The 25,223-nt window shown below is 33.8% G+C and overlaps 1 protein-coding gene across 3 annotated transcripts; it reads left to right on the top strand.

Moving 5' to 3' along the window:
• The first annotated feature begins 4,856 nt into the window (after positions 1 to 4,856).
• On the top strand, positions 4,857 to 15,417 carry LOC8289296 (polyadenylate-binding protein 1-B). Of its 3 annotated transcripts, XM_015729145.2 has the most exons (8): positions 4,857 to 5,639; positions 5,740 to 5,792; positions 5,907 to 5,952; positions 13,303 to 13,380; positions 14,113 to 14,223; positions 14,468 to 14,547; positions 14,778 to 14,822; positions 14,936 to 15,417. In XM_015729145.2, the coding sequence occupies exons 1-8, from the start codon at positions 5,118 to 5,120 to the stop codon at positions 14,967 to 14,969; spliced, it is 969 nt and encodes a 322-aa protein (XP_015584631.1). In that variant the 5' UTR covers positions 4,857 to 5,117; the 3' UTR covers positions 14,970 to 15,417. The 3 variants fall into 3 exon arrangements, with proteins under 3 accessions (XP_015584631.1, XP_048231962.1, XP_015584630.1); XM_015729144.2 differs by having other exon boundaries at positions 4,861 to 5,639; positions 14,778 to 15,417; XM_048376005.1 differs by lacking the exon at positions 13,303 to 13,380 and having other exon boundaries at positions 14,778 to 15,417.
• Positions 15,418 to 25,223: the final 9,806 nt, after the last annotated feature.

Genomic DNA, 25,223 nt, shown 5'->3' with positions numbered 1-25,223 from the left:
AAATTAAGAGATATTGTTTTACATAATGAGACCCAAAAAACTAAACCTATTCCTTACAATTTAAAAGAAATTTTTCAAAGATTTGAACCAAAACCTTCTAGAAATTCTACACCTAATATTCAAGATTTATAAAAGGAAATTAAAAATATAAAACAAGAAATTAATAATTTAAAAAATAAAAATTTAGATTTCAAAGAAAGAATTTTAAAATTAGAACTAAATGGGAAAAATGAGAAAATTGTTGAATTTTTTAAAAATACGAATGATTCTCATATTAATAAATTTTTGGCTCATATTACTAGAGTTAATTTTCATAAGTGGTTTATTTTTGTTAGAATTCTTATAAATGATTTTAAAATTGAGACAATTGCTTTAGTTGATTCTGGAGCAGATCAAAACTGTATTCAAGAAGGAATTGTTCCTACCCAGTTTTTTGAAAAAACAACCGAAAAATTACATACTGCTGATGGGTCAAGAATGCAAATAAATTATAAGCTTTCTAAAGTTAAAATTTGTAATGATGGATTATGTTTTTATACTTCTTTTATTTTAATTAAAAATCTTTCTGCTACTGTTATTCTTGAAACTCCTTTTTTATCCTTGCTTTATCCTTTCACAGTTGACACACACGGTATCAAAACTCGATTATTAGGAAAAGAAATTTGTTTTAAGTTTGTTTTTTCTGAACAAGAAAAGGACATAAATGTTTTAAAAAAAAATTGTGTCTTTAATGATCCTATTAGTCAAAAGAAAAAACAAATTGCTTTTTTAAATAAGGAAATTTTATTTTTAAAAATTAAAGAAGAGTTAGACCTTGATGTAACAAAAGCCAAAATTAAAGATATTGAAAATCTTTTTACTCAAGACTTGTGTGCACCTGTCCCAAATGCTTTTTGGAATAGGAAAAAACACGTGATCTCTTTACCTTATGTTAAAGATTTTTCTGAAGATGACATACCAACCAAATCACATGCTATACATATGAATACAGAACTTGAAAATCATTGTAAAAAGGAAATTGATGAGTTATTACAAAAAGGATTAATTCGTAATTCTAGTTCTCCTTGGAGCTGCTCTGCTTTCTATGTTTATAACGCAGCTGAGAGAGAACGTGGTGTACCTAGACTTGTCATAAATTATAAACCTTTAAATAAAGTTTTAGAATGGATTAGATACCCTTTACCTAACAAAAGAGATTTGTTGAAAAAACTTTATGATTCAAAAATTTATTCTAAGTTTGACATGAAATCTGGTTTTTGGCAAATCCAAATTGATGAAAAGGATCGTTACAAAACTGGTTTTAATGTACCTTTTGGTCATTATGAATGGAATGTCATGCCATTTGGATTGAAAAATGCACCATCGGAATTTCAAAGAATTATGAATGACATTTTTCGTGATCATCAATCATTCACCATCGTTTACATAGATGATGTCTTAGTCTTTTCAAATTCATTAGCACAACATTTCTCTCATTTGCATAAATTTTACAATATAATTAAGCAAAATGGTTTAGTTGTTTCTGCACCTAAAATGAAATTATGTCAAACAAAAATTAGATTTCTTGGACATGAAATTTTTGAAAATAATGTTTCACCAATTTCAAGAGTTTTAGAATTTACTTCCAAATTTCCTGATGAAATCAAGGACAAAAATCAACTTCAAAGATTTTTGGGATGCCTCAATTATGTGTCTGATTTTTTCAAAGATATTAGAATTCTTTGCAAACCTTTATTCAATCGTCTTAGAAAAAATCCAAAACCCTGGATCTATGAACACACTCGAGTCGTACAAACTATTAAACAGAAAATTCGTCATTTACCTTGTCTATCCATACCACATCCAAATGCCTTTCTCATAGTAGAAACAGATGCCTCTGATTTAGGTTTTGGGGGTATTCTCAAACAGAGGTTACCTGGTCAAAATACAGAGTCTTTGGTTAGATTTCACTCTAGAGCATGGAATGAAACCCAATCCAAATACTCTACTATTAAAAAAGAGCTTTTATCAATTGTTTTGTGTATTACAAAATTTGAAGACGATTTAGTTGGAAAATATTTTTTACTACGTATTGATTGTAGTGTTGCAAAAAATATTTTGGAAAAAGATGTTAAATTTTTTATTTCAAAACAAGTTTTTGCCAGATGGCAAGCACTTTTAGGAATATTTGATTTTGATATTGAGTATATTAAAGGTTCTTCAAATTCTTTGCCTGATTTTTTGACAAAAGAATTTTTGCAGGGAAATAAATCAAGCTAGTTCTTATGGGCACTCCCATTAAGAAAAAATTATCTCCAGCCGATTTTGCGGCTAAAAAGTCTGGACAATCTTCGTTGGTTTCTACCAACAGATTTGAAATACTTGACAAAACTCCTTCTACCCCACCTAAACCATCCAACTTCTTACAAGCTGTTACAAAACCAGGTTCTTCTAAAACCGAACCACCCAAATATTTCACAAAACCTCAACACCAAATTGTAACTATTCTTGAGAGCGAAATATTCAATGGGAATTCGGAAAATCCCAATTACCAACAATTATTTCAACATACTTTTCCCTCTGGACAATTTTTCATTCCTGAAAGTTCGTACAAACTAAAATTTTTTTACGAACTTATCCTTTTGGACACTCACTCAATAGAAATTGAATATTCCTTTGATAAAGACGTTCCTGAAAAAATCTCCTATTCAAAATGCAGAATTATGAAAGTCCTTACCCTAACCGACTGGAACCAAAATCCTTATACTGCCAAAAAATTTTCTGTTACCTTTACACCTCCTTGTTTCAATTATTTTGATTATAAGAAAGCCTGGTACTATACTTTTTATCTTCGAAATTGGAACCATTCCTGGTTCTTTATGTTTCATAAAACCAACTCAAAAACCTTTCCCAATTAGTTTTCTGATTAGTGGACCTATTTTGGACTTTGCCCAGAAATTCTACCTACTAAAATTATGGAAGGATTTACCATCTTTAAAGAAAAATTACCCATCCTTAAACATGACAAATTGATCATTTTTTCCGAAACTTCTAACCTACATTGGATATTTTCTTGGCAATTTAAGGTGAAACCCTTTAAACCCTCTCCAAATGTAAATTCTATTGCCTGTTTAGTTCGAGAATATAGTGTCAAATGGTGGACAAACTGCAAAGACATTCAAGCTAATAAAGAAACTGTTTTGAAACATTTTGCGGGAAAAAATCCCATGATATCTGGTACGAGCCAATCTATGGGACAATTTAACTTTTTATCGGATAAAAGCAAAATTTTAGCAAAATTATCTGGAAATACAACAAAGAAGGAATTCAAAGCAGCCTTGGAACAAGCTTTGTCACAAGTCTCTAGAGATAGTGACAATGAGGACTCTGGAAGCACTAGTGGACCTAGCTTTACTCCTCAAAATGAAGATGATTGCTATGGACTCGACAATTATGACATTATTTTTGACTAAATGGACAAGGAATCTTTCCTTTTTCACAAGTGGACAAAGAAAGACAAAACAAGAAGATAAACAAGCATCTTTTGAAGAATGGACAAAACAAAAGGACAAAACAAATCGATAAAAATGAACAAGTGGCGGACAAAAAATCTTTTCTTTTTGACAAAGTGGATAAGATGACAGACAACTATTGTTTTCTTTTTGACAAATTAATTCAATAATATAACAGACTCAAAAATGTTTGAAGTCCGAATAGTATAGTTTTTCTTATTATAAATAGATGTACATTAGAAGTAAGATGACATCACTTGAACGCTTGAGCTATTTTCCCTATAATCTCTTTGTAAAATTTTCTCTCTTCAATAAAATTTTAAATTATTTACTTCCTTCTTCTCTTTCTCTTCTTCTATTATTAACTATTTCTCTATTATTTTATAATGACAGGGATAACTAATTTTATAAAAATATATACCAAATTTTAAAATAATAAAAATAGAGAAAAAATTAAAAGAAAAAATAATAAGTTAAATTTTAATATACATTAGTGCTAAACTAAAAATTTAATAGGAAAAAAGTTTTGATGAAAGTAAAACTCAAATAAAGGAAGTCCTATAACATTGCTCTTATTAGAAATATTAATTTTCAATACTACTATATTATTTTATTCAAGTAATATTTTAATTATGTGAATTTTCAGTTTTTTTAATAACATATTTTATTCATTAATAGTTGTAAAATAATTAATATAAATTTTATTAATTATATATATATATATATATTAATTTTAAGATCTAAATTTTTTGACATATGTGCTTAATTTTTAACACATTAATTTTTATTTTGATATATATATATATATATATATATATTTATTTTGATATGTATATTATTCTTGATACATGATATTCAAGCCGATACGTGATTTTATAGATTTTTTCTTATATTTCTAATTAAATACTGATTCTAATCCTAAAAATAGAATTTTAATTATTTATTTTAATATTATATTAACTAATAAATAGTTTTCTAATCAAATAATGATATAAATTCTCTAGAAAATAATATCTAAAATAATATTTTTAATGTTATATTCAATAATAAATTAATTTTTTATTATATAATAAATTTTTAATTTAAAAAATAATAATATCAATTATATTGATAGTATTAATTCATATAATATCGGAATTAATTGATAAATATTTTTAGGATATTTTTCTATTATTATACTGATAAAATTAAAAAAAATTAAAAAAATTAATTTATTATTATTTTAAAATATTATTAATTAATATTAAATATTGAAGTAATTTGTATTTATTAATTTAATTTTATAATTAAATTAATAAATTAGTTAATTTTGAAATTTATTATAATAAAACAATTTTACCGTTATTTTAAAAATAAAACTAGTACATAGACGAGTGCGGGATATCACAATGCGGATCTGGGAAAAAGCAACAGATTTTGTGCAAATACATTCGACACGTGCGCTTCTCACGTGGTTTCTTTAAGTTAATTCAAAAATTTCACTGAAATTCAAAAAGAATAATAAGAAAAAAAAAAGCGTCAAAAAAACAACTTCCTGCCTTTCAATTTCAAAACAAACTCCCAGGTAAACCAAAAGAATTCCCCGCCACCATCACCACAACCACCACCACACCACCGATAACTCAAATGGCCTCCGCCGCCTCTAATCTTCCAACAACAACAACAACCACCACCACTACCACCACCGCTCGGCCCTTCACTACCGCAACAAAAGCTACTAAATCTCCAGCAAGACCTCAAACACCTCAACCTTCTTCTACTACATTCCCAATTTACCACTTGTATCCGTCGCAAACCATTCCAATTAGATCGCAATCACAAAATTCAAATCCGACGTCGTCTCAGCAGCAACAACAAGGGATAATTTACCCAGTTGCTTCATCTGGGCGCGGCTTCATGGTACGTCCTTCAGATCAGACCGCTAATAACCCAAATTTTAACCCAGGCGCGTCCCATCCACGTGCTGTTGGAGTTAGTTATAGACCTGTAATTGGCTCTCCTGGATCGACCCATCATCATCATCATCATCTTCAGCATCATCATCCTGCATATCACTTGATGAGACAGCATCCTACTCACTTACAGCATCACCAACACTACACGCCTTTGCCTCCGATTAAGGGAATTCCTGTTACTGGCCCCCTCAAGGTTTTGCTTGCAACCTATGAATGCTGCTTCTGCTGGTTTTGTCCCTTTTTACCTTGTTTATATTCTAACCTTTTTGTTTGTTTGTTATCTCTTTGTTTAGGCTGCTTCATCTTCATTGCCAGTTTCTGATTCTAATGGCTATAAAAACACAAGGTAGCTTGTACGCAAATTTATGTCATACTTTCACTTTTCTCTACAAGTATATTTGCTTATGCAATCGTGGTTCTGATTTTTTTTTTTTTCGTTTTTATTTTGGTCCTCGTATAGGGACAGAAGCAGAGATGATAATGCTGTAATGATTAGAGATCGAAAAGTAAGAACGATCACTCTTCTTTTTCTTCTTCTACTTGTTCATTTTGAGAACTTATATACAAATTTCTTATGAATATATTGCTATGTAACTGTGAATAAATTTGGCTTCATGCATTTGATTTGAACTTCTATTATTTCAAATACAAGGATTTCAAATAATATATGGTTAGAGATTATTTTAAATCCTCATTAATTGGTCTTTCAAACTTGGTATGAATTTATTTGAAACCCTCACTAATACAAATCCATGTGGTTGCCAAAACAAGAGATTTGTTGCAAATTCAAATCCAAAGTCCAAATTTCAATATTGAAACACAACATTGCAAATATGATTACCTTGAAAAGCTATTCCTTTCATTCTTCCTCTATGTTGTTTACCGAATCGGGTTCTTTTCGGGTTATAGTTGATAGTTGTTTCTCAATTCCATCTCTACTACAGAACCGGACATGAGAGTTTCTTCTCATCCAGCTCCTCGCGAATGAAATGAATATATATGTGTTTGATGAATAATATACTAAATCATGAGATTCTTTGAGATTTCACTTAATTTATTTACTTTATGTAATCTATTTCTAATCTATTTATTAGATTATTTTCTATTTTATTAGATTATTAGAATAGAAATAGAAATTGGTATATATATATATATAGAAATTCATTTTTTCTTTGTCTGAGCGGTCATCTTTTGTAAAGATGCTTTGTTATAGTGGAACAAATGTACAGATCACAATGACGCATAATTCATGTTACTATTTGTGTTTAGAAGAGTTACTTAGGCTTAATAATGCCTAGTGGAAAGAAATAACCTAACAGCATTGCAGTTTATGAAGATGAGATAAATACCTTATCTGGTAATCTTCCACATGGTTTAATAAGGTATAACAAGCTAAAAGTGGAGCGAGTGATAGACACATTCTTGGTGTGAAGAGAAATATATTTCTTGCCACTCGCTAGTAAAGATGTCCTTATGGTATGCCTAGCTATTAGTGGTTCATGGAAGCTTTTGAATGGATTCTAAATTTTTGCATAATCTATTGGTTATAGGCTGTGAAAATGGTAAGATTAAATTCAACATTCCTTAAGCATCAATGAGGCTCTGTAGTAGTAGGGCTAGTGTCAGGTCAAAGAGAGACATACTGAAGTTTGTGGAAAAGATGTTGGAATTAATGGCATTCCAAGAATAAAGGCAGAAAGTGACATCACATACCTAAACTTATTTTTTATTTCTGATTGGCTCTGTTTTGATACATAAAAAATGGTCGCTTCTTAGGTTGTTGCCCGTTATAATTTCCTATGAACCAGGATAATCTTCATTGCTTCTTTGTTGTGATGCTCTTCCTCTTCTCCGCCAGCCACCCATTTTCGCATTCTTTCCCCATTTTTTGTTGGAGTTTCTTAGCTCTTGTGTAATTGCATTTGGTGGAATTTTCTTTCGATTTAGGCATTCTGCATGTTTCTATGTTCTTATTTCTATTTACTGACAACTTTCTTCTGTCGCACACTATTTCCTTTTATATCGTAATATGAATTTTTTCAATAAAAATAGGGCTAATAACCAAATTGCTTCAAACCTTTATGTGTTTTTTCAATTTTATACAAATCTTTCGATTTTCTCATTTTTATTTAATTTATGACATTGATAACCATTTGAGTATTGGCCAATTTAGTGAATTAGAAAGAAGCTAATTGTACGTATACTGCCTACAAATTGATATTTATGCAAAAGGAATTTTAGTTTTATTGTTCATGTTGATAATAAAAGATATTGTTTTTACTGAGCTTCTTTTAAGAGAAAAATTAAAAATAACATTTTACATTTATTAATATGATAATGAGTATAATTTTTTGATATGACTAAGTAGGGTTTATATGTACATTCATCATCCCAAACTAGATTGGCTTAAATTGTTACCTAATGTCATGCATTTGGCTAAAATCGAGAAAATTAAAAGTATTGGATAAAAATGAAAGAAACACGCCAAGGTCTGGATAATTTTTAGTCAGTTTTTTTTTTATTGAATTTTGTTTAGTCATTTGGCCTTAAAAATTGAAGACATGATAGATATACTGTTATATTCTGCTTCTTAACTTTTCTATACATAACAGTCCTAGATATATAGGGAATTTACAAGAGAGTAAATAGAGAGATTATAAGGAAACTTCTAAATTAGAATATCTATACAGGATCTTAAATAGGATATTTCTAGTTGTACTACTATTATCTCAGCTAATATTCTTGTGATATAGCTAATATTTACATGATTATTCCCTACCTCAAGCTAGTTTTTAGATATCAAACTAACCAAGCTTACTGATTGAACCTTTAAATACCTGTTTCTTTAAAATCTTTAGTGAACAAATCTACCAGTTGATCTTTGGTAGGAATATACTACATATCCATGGTTCTATTTTCCAACTTCTCTTTAATAAAAATGCCTATCTATCTCCACATGTTTAATCCTGTCATGTTGCACAGGATTGTGTGAGATGCTGATTGCAGCCTTATTATCTCAGAACAGCTTGATTGGAGCTTCAACTTTCATTCCTAACTCAACTAATTTCTTCAACTATAATATTTCACAAATTCTCTGAGCTGCTGCCTGAAATTCAGCTTCGGCACTGCTCCTTGAGACTACAGATTGCTTCTTGCTTCTCCAAGATATTCCAGCAACAAACGTACAAAACCCCACTGTTGACCTTCTGTTATTGATACCAGCAGTCCAATCTGTATTTGTAAATGCCTTTATATTTAGGGACTGCCCTCCAATAAACAAACCTTTCCTAGGAGTCCATTTTAGGTAACTTAGAATCTTATATACAGCCTCCATATCCTCTTCAACTGGTGAGTGCATATGTTGGCTGACAACACTAATGGAGAAAGCTATATCATGTCTAGTATGGGAAAGATATATTAAATTCCCTACTAACCCTTGTGATACGAGTTCCATATCACCTTGATACCTCTATCTACTGAATTCCCTTTGCTGGATATCCCTAACTTGAAACTAGCATCATTGGGCAGATCTCCAGGTTTATAACCAAGCATCCCTACCTCCATAAGCAAGTCTAGTGTATAAGTTACAGCAATTCCATTTTTAGATTGAGCCACTTCCATTCCTAGAAAATATTTAGAGCACCGAAATGCTTTATCTCAAATACCCTTCCAAGATGAACTTTCAACATTTCAATCTCTTCATTATTATCACCAATCATGCTGATGTTGTCCGCTTAAACTATTAGGATTGGAAGTTTTTCGCTTGTTGAGTGCTTGTTGAACATAGTCATCCGCTTGATTTTGACTAATTCCAAAATCCTTGACAAATTTTCAAAATCTACCAAACCAACTATGAGGTGGCTGCTTCATTCCATATAATGACCACTTCAGTTTGCATACTTTTCCCTTGCCATACTTATCTTCAGAACTCGATGGCAATGTCATGTACGCTTCTTCTTCTAGTTCCCCATTTAGAAACGTGTTATTCACTTTTAACTGGTGAAGAGGCTATGATTGATTTGCGGCATTATGACTCTAACTTTGTTCTTGGCTATTGGAGCAAGTTTCTTGGCAGTCAATTCTATACATCTGGGTGTATCTCTTTGCAAATTATGTCATTTAATTTTCCCATCCATCTTGTAATTTAAGTTTGCACTCATTTGCAGCCAATGGGACTTTTCCTTGAGGAAGCTCCACTATTTCTATGTCTTGTTTCCTCCAATGCCCTCATCTCTTCCAAAGCTACTCTCCACCACTTTGGGAGTGTCCTGCACATTCTTTTGATTTTTACACTAGAGAGGTTAAGAGCAAATGAACAATATTGAGGAGATAGATAGTGATAGGAAATATACTGAGCAATGAAGTGTTGTGTAAATGATCTACTTCTTTTCCCCAAACTATTGGAATATCCAAATCATTAAAATATTTGGAATTTAGGTCAAGTCTGGATTGCCTTCTAGTCTCAGCGTCTTAGTCTTTGTTGGAGGATCCAGTTTTTCAAAGTGGGACTAATGAGGCTGCTCTATCCTGTTCAGATTGCCATCTCTACAATAGGCACGTAGTTCAGGGTATCTGGCTCTTCCTGTGTTTTTCTGTCAGCATCGTGGTTTTATTTGGAGAAGAAGACGGGCTGGAATTCAGGAGCAGAGTAGAATTTTGGTTTTAAATAGGTGAGTTTGGAAAATTAAAGGTAGAGTAGAATCACAAAACTGATCTTCCAATAAATTCTCCCTCTGAAGAGAAGTTATGGCAAAAAATGGTTTATTTCCAAAGAAAGCAACGTCAAATGAGATATAAAGTTTAGTGATAGGACAAAATGTTTGCAGCCCTTTTGAGTAGGAGAATATACAAAAAGAAACACATTTTATAGCTTCAGCTCTAGCTTATTATGACCGTGGACAAAGGCTTGCTTTCAAAAACTTTTACAGGTAAGGACTGAGTTAGCTTTCCCTATGGAAAGACGTCATTCAAAATTTGAATTGGTGTTTGAAAACCTAGAACTCGAGATGGTTTGTGAATGATTAAGGATAAGGCCATCGAGATCGCTTCCTCCTAAAAATGTTCAGGAATTTTAGTAGTAAGAATTAAAGCTCTATCCACCTCTGTAAAATTATGATTTTTTTTTCTTTCAGCTAGGTTTGTGGCCTCTTACAAAGGTTGATGAACTTTACCATTTTGTAACAGAAATTCGCTTAGACTATTTGAAAATGTTCCCTGCCATTATCAATTCTTAGTGTGCAAAATGAAACACCAAATTGTGTTTTCTATCATAGTGAAAGTCCTTAAAACATTGGCGACCTCAGATTTGTCCTTAAGAAGCCATTCCCAACAAAGGGTGAGTATGGTCATAGATAGATGTGATGAACCATCTAATGTCACCGTGCAAAAAGAACAAATGGGGCAGTTATTTTTGGTAAGGTCCTGAACAAAACTGAGCTCTTTTATGTTCTGAAAACTTACAGTTATCGCACTGAAACAGATAAGGATCTTTATTCTTGAAATTGAAAATAACAGAAAACAGTTTTCATAGATATGGAAAGCTAGGATGGCCCAATCTATGGTGCCATAACATAATATTATCTTCTATAGCAAGATAAGTGGCTTTATCTGCAATTCAACTTGTCCTTTAAGGTGTGATTCGTCATCGAACTGATATAGCATATCTTTCAATTTACAACTGCCATCCTCTTCCTAGAGATGAAGTCTTAAAACTCACAATGATTAGGGGAAAATCAGCTACGCAATTTCGATCTTTAGTGAATTTACTTGCACAGAAAAGATTGCGTGCTAGTTTTGGAACATGAAGAACTGAATTTGAAGAATTTTCCCAGATTGAGATTAACCCTTTTCTGCAATGGTTGATTTAATGAACCATCAGTTCTCCGAATTTTCCCTTTACCCAAATAAAGGATATAAGATTCATTCAAAGAGATTAGAAATATCAGTTATATGATCATATACACTTGAATCGATTATCTTAGGACAGTTCTACTAGATAGTACCTGCTAGGGAACAGGAAGGAGTACTAGATCTTGGTTGATTTCAATTGGTTTACAAGTTCATGAAGAAGATCCCATGTTGGAGGATGTGCAGGGGCTACTTGTTTCTGATGTCCTTCCTCCCTAACCTGGAATGCTCGATTATGCTCCTCATGGGATTTTCCATTCTTCAAGTACGCTGGCTTGCCATGAGTTTTCCAGCAAGTTCCATGTGTGCCTGCTCGGTTGCAATGATCACTCCATGGTTGCTTGCTTCCATCTTCGTTCTCCTTGAAATTTTGCTGGTTACTAGCCGAGGTAGTTCCAGTTTTATGCAAAACTGCATTGTCCAGTGAAGGTGAAGAGGTGTTTGTGCCCATTAACACTTCTTTCTATTGAAGGTAGAGAATCTCTTCCAAGAACTCTTCCCTTAACTTCATCCAATTCCTTGCTTTTCTCTTTCACCAGCTTCTTGTGGTATTAAGCACTATCTCCAAGGCACCCATTTGACTTGGCAGTATTGATCAAGTTCCTACTAAAGACCCTTCAATGTACTATAGTACTTTGTCGCAAAGAAGTCTCCTTGACTAACCCGTCTGATTTGTTGAGTGGCTTTAAACATTTGAGCTGCATTCCAAACAACATAATACATTTCTGCAACAGCATCCCAGATGGCTTTGGCTATGTCCTGTGGGAAGGAACAAGTTCACTCAATCAATGTCTTCTTCCATAGAGTTCACCAGCCAAGCCATGAGCATTCAGTTCTCCACTTCCCAGGAAGAGTACAAAGGGTCAGTTTCAGCAGGCTGCTGAACTGATCCAAACGAGTACACATATCTCCCTATGCCTCTATGACATCAGCACTGACTTGATGCCTAATGAGCTTCTGGGGTGTGATCTGCAGAGAGAAACTCTCATTTGATTTGGAGTGCTGCTGAGTTGTGGGTAGTGTTTGGGTAGGGTACAGAATGAAACGTCTCTTAATAGGTCACACATGGCTGTTTAGGAAGCAGAAGAGCAATTTTGTCTTAGGTTTGTAGAATCATATTTGTCTCTGGTACCATGAATAAACAGTATATGCTGTTGTATTCTGCTTCTTAAATTTTCTGTACATTTAAATTTCTACAGAATGTATGAGAGAATAGGGAGATAGAAGGAAACTACCTGAAATAGAAATATCTCTACAGGTCTGAATCTTAAATAGGAAATCTCTAGTTGTACTACTAATTCCAACTAATATTTTTGTGATACAGCTAATATTTACTTGATGCTTCCCTAAAATAATTCAACAAAAATATATAGAATACGGGAACCTTAGATAATTGAAATGTGGTTGTTGGGGTTTGGAAGTTCAGACTAGATTGCAGAATAGAACTTCTAAAGTGAATTTACCATGTGATTACTTTTATGGAACTCTGGTATATGATGCAGGGATGATTTTATATATCTGGTTTAGTAACTTTCCAGGGCATGGTAGTGTTCATCCTTGTTTACTTCTTTAAGGTGTTGGACAGTCCTCTCTTCATCTGCATGTGTGACTATTCGTAGGCTTACATGCTTCAGAGAGCAAGAAAGGGAGAGATGTGGGCATGAACTTTCTGTTTGTAGTATTTTCTTTTTATGTTCCTATCTCTTTTTCTCAACTATCTTATGGAAGGTCCTCTTTCATCCTAGATCCTGTATGTACAAGGGTCTTCCTTATTCCAGAAGTAGAAGAAGTGGAATCATCTCAGGCAGTCAGTTACACGCAGGACTGTGCTTCTTTAAAATCATTCTAGATATTCTGCATGTTAATTTAGGAATATCCTGCAGACAGAATTATGGCCATTGGTTTTGATAACATTTTCAATGTTAATTACCAGTGTTCCATGTTTGTAGGTAAAAATTTCCGATGGGGCTTCTCTTTATGCACTTTGTCGATCATGGTTGAGAAATGGATTTCTAGAGGAGAATCAGGTTGGTGTTGTTTTTGGCTGGAAATCCTTTTGCGTGTACTATGATTCTGCTTTTTTTATTATTATTTTTTTATTATAGGACATTATATACATGTGCTAACTGTAATGTGAAGCAGCTTCTTTTTTTTTTTTTTTTTTTTCTCTTATCGGAAATCACTACTTTTTGCCGTCTCAAGCATTGGAAGGTTGGTTCTTTGATGGTCAACATAAAAGTTCGCATCATATTCTTACTGACATGGGTTTTGCACTAGCTTTCTATGAATATGCTTCACCCATGATTCATACTTCATATAAATTAAATTAATAACTCTAAATAAATATTGTAGATAAATTAAATTTGTCCTTTTATTGTATATTTATCTTTAAATAATAAATTATTTATTTTCTAATTAAACAATGACTTCCTATCCTAAATATAGCATACTCTTAAGATCTGAATCTAATTAATAATAACAAAATAACTCCATCTTATAAGAGTATTAATAAGATTTTAACACCAGTTTCTTCATAATTTAATTACCTATTATTGTCTGCGCATTGGCAATCCTAATTATTCAAGCTAATAGCAATGTTGTTGAAATATTTGCAACAAATGAGGCATGTGCAATACACAGGGATTGCAACACATGAGCCTATTGAGTTTCCTTTTATATGGCTTGTTATGCCTTTCTTCTTAATTAATTGATCTTATACGTTTCTTCTTAATTAATTGATCTTATACGTATTGGGGCAGGCACACTATGGGGATTTTGTAAAGGTTCTTCCGAGACCTTTGCCTGAGTCTGATGTAGACGTTCATTCCCCAAGAAAGGAAGGTGAAAAAGAAGTAGAAGAATATGAGGAGGTTCGTACTTCTGATATCTATCCCTAATATCATTCAATTACGAGTCTATCAGTGTACTTTTCAGGATTCTCTTATTAACTTCAGCTACATGGTATCAACTTGAGATATTTCATTTGTGTATTATATAGAGTCTACAACAGGTGAGGCGTTGTAGGATTTGCCTGCTGAATTTTTGTTTTACTATATGATTTGCATTAAAAGTTTTATTCGTGTGTCTGATCAATTTGTCCATTTCTTTTCTCAGGATGTGGAATGTATAGATAATTTATCAGCACAAGATCTCTTTAGGATACATGTTAAGCGTGCTAAAAGGGTTCGGGCAAGGTAAGTTTCATTCTGTGCTTATTGCTCCATTTGTTATTTATCTCATGACTACTGAACTAACACTGAAATATTTAGTTGAGTGGTATCTTAATTTTCATTGTTAATTTGACTAGCTGAATGGTATACATTATTACTAACCACATTATGGCCTAGGATTTCTTATGTTTGATTTGGTAGCAGGAGTGTATACTTTGTAATGCAAATGAAACAGTGTCTGGTTTGCCTTGTAGGTTAAGAGAAAGACGGCTGAAGCGAATTGCAAGATACAAAACCAGGTTGGCTATGCTCCTTCCTCCACAGGTCGAACAGTTCAGAAATGATAGTGCTGCTGGAAACTGATCAATACTAATGAAATGAGACATCTTGATATTTGTGTATCCTCACATAGAAAATCAGCAAAAGGTGGGTCAGAGAAAAAGTGAAGAGCTTAACACTGGAGTTGAAAGATCCAATTATCAGTTGGGGCATTCAGGTAAAACTTAATTTGGTTGGTCTCTTTACAACATGTGATCATTTAACATCTGCAGTCACAAATCGGTAACGTGCTTTGCCTGCCTCTTGCGGCTCAGCTGGGAAGCGCATCAACCCTTTGCACAATTTTCTAGTAGTGACTCCAGATATCATTATTGGATTGCCACACTAATGCCATTACCTTTTTTTTCTTTTCTTTTCTTTTCTTTTTCTTGATTGTTAATGACAAGAATAATAAGCTTCACTTATGCTAGTGTAGTACTTTGGTTTGACCTGTGCTCTAGAAGAAAGATTGGGCTTTGCTATTGTCAGTCCACGGATAGGCTTGGATATCTCGAGTCAGGCTCTTTAGAATGTTGCCTTTTCTGCTAAGAAAAAAAATTGTTGCCTTTCTAGTTCTGTCTTTCTTCTTGTGTGTGTGTTATATATATATATATATAATGCCCCTCATGTGAACCATTCCCCATTCCCCATTTCATTATGTAAGAGCACTAGGTTAGTTCAATTTTATTCTTTTTTAAAAACCAGCTTGAATCGGTTGGATAAGACACTAGTGTCAAGGGAATCAGTGGTCAGTAACAGTCATGTTTCATAAAGTGCAGGTTGAATCAGTGCAACATGGAAGTTTAAATATGTCCCTTTGGTGGGAGTTTAAATCCTATCTTTCAGTGTCTAAAAATTGTTACAACGGTATTTGGTAAATAGGAAATTATTTTATTTTAGAAAAATAGTTGAAGGAAATCCATTGGTATTACTTGGCAAATTAGTTGGCAAATTAGTACGGAGTTCATTTGGAAATTTTACTAATTTTATTAGATTTAGTTTAGCTATAACTAATTTTATATGTAGAATTTTAAAGTAATTTTTACTTTATTGAGAATACATAAATTTTGAATTTACAAATAAATTTATAAATTTTATAAATTTCAATTAAATACAGGATTTACTATTTCTTTTTAAAAATAATTTATATCTATTGTCTGTTTGCACATGAAAAGTTATAAGAAAATTATTTTTCATGTTCGGTTTCAATACAAAAGACTATTAAAATTTTAACTCTTAAAATTTTTTATATTTTCATTTTATAATTAATTCTTTAAAAAAAATACAATGATCGGTGATCTTGCCAGTTTCAACCATTGGTATTATCAGTGATAATTATCAAAATTGATTATTAGTAATTGATATGTTAATCATAGATATTTAATTAAAGTATTTTCAATAAAATTTTAAATTATATTTATTTTTTATTATAGAGTATGTAAAAGTTAAACTTTTTTTAAAAAATTTATTTTATTTTTAATTTCTAAAATATTTAAAAGCCACATTCTCTCTTTAAATTTAAGAAAGTGACTTTTAAATATATTCTATTATTTCTCTTATTTATTTTTTCTATCTTTTTTTTAAAGAGTTATATTTCATTTTTTTATTTATTTCTCTCATTTTATTTTATTAATAAAAAATAATTAAAAAGTAAAATAAAGTATTGTTAGAATAATAAAATAAAATCGAGTCAATTATTGATAATTTAAAACATAAAAAAATATTATTGGAGGTGGTTCTAGCTTTTAGATAAGTCTTTTTATATTTTATATTCACAATATTCGTAAAATTTCGAAAAATAACTTCCTTTTTAATATGATTTAAATTTCCATTTAATTAGAAAATATTTTCTGTCCACAAATTTTCTAAAAATATTAGACACATAAAAATACAAAAGATAATGTCGTGAAGACTTTTAAGTCCTTTTTACATATATATAAAAAATGTCACGACTCGATCTGTGGCCCATGACTGGCATTAGAGAATGGGTAGGCTTAAGGCCAAGTCCCATAGTAAGCCTTACTAATCGATATTCAATAACGTGTATATGAAAAGATAATATTAATCCTATTTGACATGCCATACACAAATCTAATTGGTCATTGATAGCATTTCACGTCCGTTATAGACCAGGATAAACATAATGAAATAAAGATACTACTGCGAAAGGTCTAGAATATAAAATAACTACAAATATGAAAGTATAGATTATTTAAATAGGACCAATGAAGAAGAAAATTAGGTTGTTGTCATGACCCGACCTGTGGGCCCGTGACCGACATTAGGGAATGAGTAGGCGTAAGGGCACTGAATCCCGAGTAAGCCTAACACTCACTAACTCAACTAAATCTCATCTCATTTTACTGATGCCACAATTTATCTTAACTGTTAAATTTTACATATTTAATTTGGTCTGCCAGAAGAATTAGGCAAGACCCGAAACTACAGAAAATTACAACTGATATATCTACTATTTCTACTGCGGAGAATCTAAATTCTTACAAGTCAGAAAAACTGAATCTAACACGTCACCCGATGATGAAGGAGTCGGGTTGCTTGATAAGAGCCACGGGAAGACTAACAAACTCAAATATGAAAAGCAGTAAAATTGAGACTGTCAGTCTCGAGAGTGAGTTAAAATCATATATCCAAAAACAGTTGCATATACTTCAATAATACATTTATTTAATTTGAAATAATCATTAAGTCATGCAATGTCATGCCATGCTTAAATAGAATAATTTTCACACACAACGGGACGGAGTACTTCAGTAGAACCCTAATACCAACACTAACATCTCGATCAATCTCAACACTGACATCTCGACTAACCTCAACTCTAACATCTCGACTAATCTCATTCTAACAGAACTGGCGCCCAGAGAGCGAAGCTCGACCAGGGTCTTTAACTCTAGTCCAGTCACTTAATATTCGCTATCAGCCTTAGCTTTTCGGCTCTCTTATCCAATAAGACTGGCGCCCAGAGAGCGAAGCTCGACTAGGGACCTTACCTCCACTCTGGTCACTTAGGTTTCCAAATAAGCCGGCGCCCAGAGAGCAATGCTCGACTAGGGACCTTTACTCCGGCAACCACACTCTACTAAGCCTAGAGAGCGATGCTCGACCAGGGCAAGTCCTAAACTTTTATTTTTAAATTTACCAATTTACCCTTTTCCATAACTCTCGGATCTATACCGGTACACTCATCAAACTAATATGTTCTACTGCCGTCCCCTCCCGTGTCATCATGCAATAGTAAAATCAATGATAATGGGAAGGATATATATGAATAGTAATAAAAAAGCATGATGCATATGAATAATAATTAAATGAATTAATTTAAACTTACAATCAAATAATCACAATAGCTATTCAAAAATTTATGCATGACACGCGCATAACTGATATATGACTTTAACTCACAGCTTTGACGACCTCCTAGCTCTGCTCCGATGCCTCAAATGGAGCGAGCCAAACAGACGGATTATCTAATCACGGAAAATAATTTATCAATAACACTGAACAATTGACAATTAACCCTAGGTCTAGATTCCTAGGACTGACTGTCTAAAATCTCGACTCAGTAGAATTCTACCGAAAATTCGGCAGAACCTCCCCTACAATACGGACATTTACCCCCGTAAAACGGGTCCAGGACCTGCCAGAAAACACTTTAAATAATCAACAATTCATTTTATCGGGAGTCGGGTCCCCAAGGCTTCACTATTTTCCCGACTCCGCCACACACCACAAAACACAACCTAAGGCAGGCAGTCCGACAAACAAAATATTTTAATGCACAATATTTTCTAATATTCAACACAATTCAATAAACATATAATATACCAAAGAATTCTAAAATCAATGGGTCAGAGAAAAATTACCGAGACGCTTGATTGCTCGTCCGACTCGCCTCCAGCCGCCGGAGTCCGATCGATGATCCAAACACACCAACAGACTCGAAACGACGCGCTGATGACGATTCCCGCTTCCGATCTTCCGATTCGAGCCCCGATCATCCGGAGAGATTTACAGACGATCTCGGCCGTCGATTTACAAACGGGATCCGATCGCCATGAAACCGGTGCCATTGTGAAGTTTGAGCTGAGGAGAGTCCGGATACGTCGTCCAATCATCCATACCTCACCGGAAAAGCTGAAAAATGTCATTGCCAACACCTCCCCAGAACTCCCTCCTTCAGCCACCAAACCCGACACTGCCGCCACCAAAAGGCGGTCAAAACAAGACCGACCTCGCCACCAAAGAACGCGTTGGGAATGGCTAAGCCCCTATTTTCTTTTTTTTTCGCTAACGCTGACTCACCCGGCCAAGAAGCTTCGCCAGCGTCCCGATGGCCAACGCCACCTTCTCTCCCCCGACGCCTTCTTCCCGCCCTTCCTTTTTCCTTCTTTCTTTTCTTCGTTCTTTCCTTCCATATCGACTTTTGGTCCCTCAAATTTTCTTTCTTACCTTTTCGTTCCTCAACTTTTTTAATTACAACAATTTCGTCTAGCAAAATTTTTAATTAACCCTTGAACTTTTCATTAGCCTTTCAATTAAGCCCCTAACTATTTAATTTAGGCCAAATTAGAATTATTGAAAATATATAATTACATATACACCCTTGCTTTCAAATGTAAAATTACCAAAAAGCCCTTGCCGACATATTTAATTATAAAAATACCAAACATACAAATTTTCATTAAAACCCCATATTAATAAAATTATACTTTTAATCCTTATTCCAATTTAATCCTAACACACAATTAATTTAATTAATCAATTTGCTAAATATTTTCTAATGAAAATTTAATACCATAGCTAATTAAAATACCCTTTCCCCAATAATTCTTTTATAAAATATCCTTTACAATTTCTTTCATAACTCTCAAATATAGAATTTAACTAAATATATTCATTCGGGGAAAAATTTTGAATAACCAAAAATATAATTTATTTTTCAAATAATTTACTTAATTAACTCCTTAAAAATCAAACTAATTAGATATAGCCATTTAAATCATTCCAATTTAAACCAAATAAAAATATGGTAAAACTAATTTAAATAAAAACTCATTGATTAATTATTATTAATATTATCTTTATTAAAGGAAAAAGAAATTTCGAGTATTACATTCTCCCCCTTAAGAAAAAAATTTGTCGTCGAATTTTAAAAGAAAAAGGGGCTCATATTAAGACTGAAACTAAAGAGAATAAGAACCTCTCATCTCCAACTCGGCTTCTCGGGAACTTTCCTCAGCATAAATAAATTCAACCACAAGGCCCATCAACAGAACCCTTAAGCAAAACTGGCAAACATGAGAACCAGCGATCCTGACTTACTGCTCCTCAGAAATCAAAACTTCACTTACTTCCATACACCGAGGGTCCAACACGAGCAAAGGATCGAAAATACACTTCCTTAATACGGGTCTACGAGCTACGGAATTGACCTGTGAGAAATTATTTAGCGGCAAGTCCAACTTGCATGCCTCTTCACCAACCTACCGACAATTTCAAGGGTTCCCATAACTTGTCTTCCTTACCAAACCGCATCACTTCTTGCACAAGGGACGCCTTAGGATTACATACTTCTCTATTACAAATCTCCACTTGCTCCCAATTCGGATTCGCACAACTCCTCTGCTTCCAGAAAGCTGTCCTAAAATCCATTCGCAGTTTTCCTTCCTAATGACGTGTCCCTTGCACGTACAAAAAATCCTTAACATCCACATCACATCATCCACGTCATATCATCCATCTGGTTGCCATAACCGATACAAAACCGTACCATCCTGACACAAATTTTCTCTTCGACTGAAATCCAGAAGTCTCCTCTATAGTCCAATATGGGGCCTACTACGCCACAGATTCATTCTTATAGCAACTCAGCTTGTCATCAAGAGAATCCCAAGCTAACATAATTTACCTTGAAAGATTTACTTATTTATTCGCTTTATAACCATCACTGATAAAAATTATTATTATCTTGAAAAACACTTTTATAAAATCGTAAAATCTCTAGCCATTTTCTTTATAAAAGATTTTTTTAAAATATCGCGCACTAGGGTGATGATGCCCCCTATCACCAAGGGTTGCAATGTATGATGCATGTCCTAAAATGAGTATGGAATTGCGCATGCCTAATAATGAAATGCCATAATGTTTTCTTATGGGACTGGGCGCAATATTGAATTTTAAAACACTTTATTCTACTTAGAAAAATAAATAGTGTTTGCTTAAGCTTCTATAGATTTCAAGCGTCCGAAAATACTCCTACCACCTTTCTTAAGCTCCTGACAATCACCAAACTCAACCATATATGCTATGACCTCTGCTCAATTTTCCACGCACTAGCTTCGGTGCTACTCGTTAAGGCAATGCTTGATGCGATGACGAGGCAGTTCATGACACGACTGTACTATGCTCTACACTAATTCTGACTGCGGTGCCCACCATTACAACCACAATCGAAGCATCCCAGGGTCGACCTGCACTAGTCGCTTGAAGAAAACGGCACGAGTCTATCGCGCTTCAGATCTTGTTATCGCTACAACACTCATTCTCAACTAGCATCAAAGACAAGCTCACAAGAAAGAATGATAGACTCTCTAACAGTGAAGGTTGAGACACTAGAGTCAATGAAAACAACAAGATAGACTTGATCCTAGCTCCGCAGTACCAAGAATCTTAACCTAGGTCGAAGGAAATCTAAACCTAAGCTCTGATACCAACTTTGTCATGACCCGACCTGTGGGCCCATGAACAGCACTAGGGAATGGGTAGGCGTAAGGCCACCGAATCTCGAGTAAGCCTAACACTCACTAACTCAACTAAATCTCATCTCAATTTACTGATGCCACAATTTATCTTAACTGTTAAATTTACATATTTAATTTGGTCTGCTAGAAGAATTAGGCGAGACCCGAAACTACAGAAAATTACAACTGATATATCTACTATTTCTACTGCGGAGAACCTAAATTCTTACAAGTTAGAAAAACCGAATCTAACACGTCACCTGATGATGAAAGAGTTGGGTTGCTTGATAAGAGCCGTGGGAAGACTAACAAACTCAAATCTGAAAACAGTAAAATTGAGACTGTCAGTCTAGAGAGTGAGTTAAAATCATATATCCAAAAACAGTTGCACATACTTCAATAATACATTTATTTAATTTGAAATAATCATTAAGTCATGCAATGTCATGCCATGCTTAAATAAAATAATTTCCACACACAACGGGACGGGAGTATGGTGGGTGCTACTCGTGTTAGCTACAATCTAAGGCAGTGTACCTATCGATGCAGTCTAGCACTAATGGCGAGTATCAAGGTCGTATTCCTCGGGAAAGTGAAAGCCCAGAGTTACTCATTTGTTCTTTGTTATATTAACCTAAAATGGATGATGAATAAATTCTAAACTAACTATTAACTACGAGCTAAGTTCTAAGGGAGATGCAAGAGTGATTGATAAACGAAATAATCAAGACAAGAAGAAAAACCCAAAGGGAATCTAAACTAGTTGGCAACCGAACAAAAGATAAAGGATCGGTGAGTCTAATTATGCTACCCGTGGGCCGAATTCTTAATCAATTCGGTTTCTCTCTCGAGATAACCGAATTCCTAAACCTAATAACCTAAAGTTGGAATCTCTTCCTAACGATTGATTCTTAAATTAGCATTAAGCTTTAATCCGCCTCTATTAAGCTTTGTTAATTCTTAATTCGGCCAGTTAATTATCCTTATCTCTAAGCGATTATTAACCAATTCTTGCTATTCAAAATTCCAATTGCCAAACGGATTTCTCAATCTCATAAAGCAATCTAAACATCACATTTCACAATGTCTCATGAATAATGCATAATCTTATTAATACTGAAAACAAGAAGAATACAAAACCAACTCAAATAATCCAACAATATAATATCAAGCCAACATAGTAAAGAAATCCCAATGGATTTAATCAATCTAGCTAATCATGTTCATTCTCAAAATATACAAGAATTCAATTACAACAATAAGCAAAGGTAGAGAAAACCCGATTACACCCTTGGATGAGAGTAAATGCCCCCAAATCCTTTTGCTCCAATTGAATCGATTCTTGTTCCTCTTGCTCGATTTGAAAATCAATCAACGAACCTTGCCCAATCTTCGATCCTTCAAGGAAATCTGATTGAAACCTTGATCCAAGTCTCCTTTTCCCTTGGTCTCAGCTCAGAAAACCCTTAGGGAGAGAAAAATTAGGGTTTTGGGACGTTCTAACCCTAGCCTCCTCTTTTTGTCTTCTTTTTGTTCTTTTAATTAATACCCCCTGTCGCTTCCAACACGGCCGTGTTCCTGGCCGTGTTATCAACACGGGATGGTGTTCCTGGCCGTGTTACTCTCTGTGGTCGTGCTCCCTAAAATCTATTTCTTCTTTGATGTCCAACACGGCCGTGTTTATCCCCGTGTTGGTAACACGACCCATGCTTGTGACCGTGTTGAGAACACGGCCAGTGTTGAGATCAACACGGCCATGTTCAGCTTCCTCATGCTCGTACTTAGCTCGTTTCGGCAGCTTTGACGTCCAATTATGCTCCAATTCTTTCCTTTTTCATCCTTTGACCTCTTTTGGACCTAATGCACACAAACATATGTATAAGGTGAGTGTTGAGACCAATTCACATCCAAATGTCCATAAAATCAATCTTAAAAACCCCATTTAGATGTGTGTATTTTACGCACATCAAATAACCCCACACTTAGCTCATTGCTTGTCCTCAAGCAATCAAAAGTAAAATAAGGAAATAAACCACTAAGGAACAATACTTAAACTGACAGACAAGCTAGAGAGCTCCTGCACATATCCTTAACAAGCGTAAGTCAAACAAAAAGAAAAGAAGCAATCAATTCAAGTATCACAACCAAGATGCTAATAATTCACACAATACTGTCTCAAGAAAATTATTCAGAACCATCTCCTCACCAGATTCACTCCAAATCACTCAAAGTGTTTAAAGGGTAGTGTTTAATCGCTCAATGCATCAACTACTGCCTTACTTACTATATGCTTGCTCTTAAATCCTACTCCTACCACTTATGGAGAGTCAACAACCATGTCAAGAGGTCTTTATAAGGGTTGTAATGGGGATTAGGTAAGGGTAGGTAAATTTGGTCAGAGTTGAACCTATGGTGTTCTGCAATGACATACATGACATGCACACAAGTCACAATGATCACAAGGGGTTAACAATGGATAGTAGTCCAAGGTGGGAAATAGGAATCAAGTCAAAATGTTTAGCTCACTTACTTTCTTTCTTTTCATCACCTTTCCCTCTTTTTTTTTTATTAATTTTTTTTTATATTTTCTTCTTTCTTTTTTTTTCTTTTTTTCATAAGGGAAGAACATTCACATAATAGAGTGAATTTCTTTTTGGATTGAAGTAAGCTGCTACAAGATTCTAAAGCTATTCCCAAGACAAAAGTTCCCAATAAAAATAACTCATGTGCAAAATCAAAATCCAAAGCAGAATAAAACTAAGTGGTAATAGAATATGATAAAAAAAATGGTGAAAGAAAGGGTTATCAACAAAATCAATAAACGAATGAAGGCTATTTGGCTAGAATGAAAAACCTAAGTGCCTCTATCATACCAAAGTGTTAAACTCTCCTTGTGGCCCTCATAAGCATTACCGAGCAAGTTCTAAAAGTAAAAACAGTAATTGGCACTCTCAACAAGAAATAAATAAAAGCATATAACGTGTATGCTTACAATTTAGGCTCAATTTCTCACAAGTGTGCTTTTTGAGTAGGTTCCAAATAAAAATCATCAAAACAGAATTAAATAGACCAAAGCAACTTAGTACAAAACTCAAACTAATTATCTTACATTCTTCCGCAAGACTCAACAATATCGGTTTTACCCGATCACATGGACATAAACAGGATTTCAAAAGCAAGTCAACAGTAAGAGCATCGAAACAAAGTGAAAAATTTTCAAAATTTTACAAAAAAAATTGCATAAAGAATAAACAAATAACTGAGATGGAATAAATGAAATGCGATATATACACTAGAAAAGGATTTAAATTTCATATACAAAATAATAGAACATGAAAGTAAGTATATATTGATATCACCACCCCACACTTGAAGGACACACTGTCCTCAGTGTACAAAATATATGAAATGAAAAAGGAAAAAGAAACTAATCGCCTGATTATGGCTCCGGGAGTGAAAAGAGGTGCATCAGAGGTATATCGAGCTCGGGCTGGTCCGTGGTGGAGTGGCCGCTCTCCGAGGATCGGAAGTAGTGTCACATGCGAGCCGGTGGATCGGGCAGAGCGTCAATAGGAGGCTCGTCAGCCGCTGTGTTGAAGGGTGCTCGGTTGGAGAGGGAGG

The sequence above is a fragment of the Ricinus communis genome, chromosome 6, assembly GCF_019578655.1.
Source record: "Ricinus communis isolate WT05 ecotype wild-type chromosome 6, ASM1957865v1, whole genome shotgun sequence".
NCBI classification, from domain to species: Eukaryota; Viridiplantae; Streptophyta; class Magnoliopsida; order Malpighiales; family Euphorbiaceae; genus Ricinus; species Ricinus communis.
Note: the sequence above shows the minus strand (reverse complement) of the source record. Positions and strands in the feature narration are given on the sequence as shown.

Bases quoted from the DNA above. Each gene is read 5' to 3' on its own strand.
- LOC8289296 (XM_015729144.2), top strand. From the start codon at position 5,118: ATGGCCTCCGCCGCCTCTAATCTTCCAACAACAACAACAACCACCACC. The intron at 5,953-13,302 runs GTAAGAACGATC...CCATGTTTGTAG, and splicing joins TAATGATTAGAGATCGAAAA to GTAAAAATTTCCGATGGGGC. The intron at 14,548-14,777 runs GTAAGTTTCATT...TTTGCCTTGTAG, and splicing joins GCTAAAAGGGTTCGGGCAAG to GTTAAGAGAAAGACGGCTGA.